This window comes from Brassica napus, chromosome C5, assembly GCF_020379485.1.
Source record: "Brassica napus cultivar Da-Ae chromosome C5, Da-Ae, whole genome shotgun sequence".
NCBI classification, from domain to species: Eukaryota; Viridiplantae; Streptophyta; class Magnoliopsida; order Brassicales; family Brassicaceae; genus Brassica; species Brassica napus.
Genome location: NC_063448.1, coordinates 5,548,733 through 5,550,807, shown reverse-complemented (window position 1 = coordinate 5,550,807; position 2,075 = coordinate 5,548,733). Strand labels below are relative to the sequence as shown.

The 2,075-nt window shown below is 44.6% G+C and overlaps 1 protein-coding gene across 1 annotated transcript; it reads right to left on the bottom strand.

The window, feature by feature from the left end:
• Positions 1 to 2,075, bottom strand: LOC111206323 (glutamyl-tRNA reductase 2, chloroplastic). The gene is given in 4 exon segments (XM_022702918.2): positions 1 to 1,241; positions 1,396 to 1,637; positions 1,743 to 2,009; positions 2,012 to 2,075. Coding segments are annotated over 4 exon segments (1,677 nt in total). The 3' UTR covers positions 1 to 137.

The window sequence follows — 2,075 nt, the reverse complement described above, 5'->3', positions numbered from 1 at the left end:
TAATAATAATAATTGTGGCTTACTTGTCATCAAAGACATCAATGAGGACATGTTCACTTTCTACTCAAGTTTGTTTTATAACAAAGGCGTGTCTTCTGACTTCTACGTACCTAAAAAAAAGAAGGATGCCTCTCTCTCTATTTTTGATCCATCTTTGCTCTGATCTTCTCCTCGAGTAACTCTAGTTCGAGTTCAAACATTCTGTTGAGAGCCTCCATGTTCTCTAGCGTCTCAGGCAGCGGTCTGTTCTCAGTGTCATCGCATCTCAAATGTTTCATTGGACCGTGGAGGATCTTGTTCACCATAGCTCTGGTTAGATCCTCTACTGCTTCCTTCGTCTTCTTGTCCATGTCTTTTCCATATTTCGACATGAACTTTACAACCGAATCAGCTCTGATTCTATCTGTTTTTCTTCTCAGTTTCTTGATTGTTGGAACCGTCTGCAGCGAGTCCCTCCACGCTTCAAACTTTTTAGATTCCTCTATTATTATATCCTGAGCTTCCATTGCCTTCCTCGCCCTGTCTTCTTTGTTGGCAGCAACAACTTCCTTGAGGTCATCCACATTGCAAACCCGTGCAGAGTCTAATTCAGCAACACAAGATCCAACGTTTCTAGGAACAGAGATATCAACAAAGAGCCTAGCATCAGCAGGAAGAGGGAAAGACTCAACGTGTTCCTTCAAGAACAATGGTGTCTCAGATGCTGTGCTAGTGAAAATCACGTTGGCTTCTCCAGCACAAGCTAGCATCTCATCAAGGGGTTTATAAATGATCTCAACGCCAGACGGAATCTCCTCTTGGATAGCTGCAACTCTCTCTTGGCTTCGGTTCACAACCACCATTCTAGTGCAACCTTTAGCAACCAGGTGCTTGATTACAAGCTTGCCCATCTTTCCTGCACCAACGACCAACATCGTAGCAGACGATGCAGATCCTGGTGGAAGCTTGGTGAGAGCAAGCTCGACGGCAGCAGAGCTAACGGAAACAGCTCCGGAGGCGATACCTGTCTCTGCTCTGGCACGCTTCCCAGCGGTGATAGCCTTTTCAAACAGCCCAGGGATAACCATACCAAACCCATTGCGCAGTTTCTCTCTAACTTGTTTAACCTGTGAGAGTATCTGACCTTCCCCTAGGACAAGAGAGTCCAGACCAGCTGAGACTTCAAACAGATGTTGCGTGGCGTCCTTGTTGTACAACATAAACCAATGCTTACAGATGTCAGAAACTGGGATTCCACTTCTCTGCCAAAAGCAAATAGCATTTCATGTCAGCATTACTCTGTAACAGGGTCATCAAAGCTATAAACTTTGTCACGTTGAATAATTATCAAAGCTTGTCATTTTATGCCCAAAAACACGTCGAAACAAAAAAAAAAAAAAAAAAAAAAAAAGAAACCTTGGACATCCATAGAGTGACTTCTCTGACACCACGGTGGTGAGAGAGAGCCAAGACATAGATCTCCATCCGGTTACAGGTAGAGAGAACAGCAGCTTCTTCAATATGATTCAAAGCGCACAGCTCAGAGATAGCCTGAGGCCATTCAGCAACAGGAATGGCAAGCTTCTCACGCATCTCTAAAGAAGCAGTGTGGATGCTAAGACCAATCACAACAATGCTGCTTCTCTCCTTTGTGTATCCTGCAGAGAGAGAGAGAGAGAGAGAGAGAGAGAGAGAGTACACCTATCAGAAACTCAAACGCAATCAGGACACAACAAAACGTCCAAGGCAGCGAGATTGGTTACTGTCAATGGCGGACTTCTTAAGCTGCTGCAGAGCCGAGACGCTTGATAAAGAAAGCTCGCAACGGATCAGACCTCCAGTTGTCTTGTTGTTCGTCGGAAAAGCACGAGTGCCTAGCACCATCGGAGAAGAGGATGATGGATTATTATGATGTTTCGATGACAACATCTGGTTGAAACCAAACGCACTAGAAACCACCATAGCCTTGATTTTAATCTCAGACAATGTGCGATTTGAAGAGGGAAACGAACATATATCCGCTAGCTCGATTCACACAGACGACAAACAGAAGATTTCGACAAGAATCGTTCGTGGCGGTTACGTATCGAGTACAT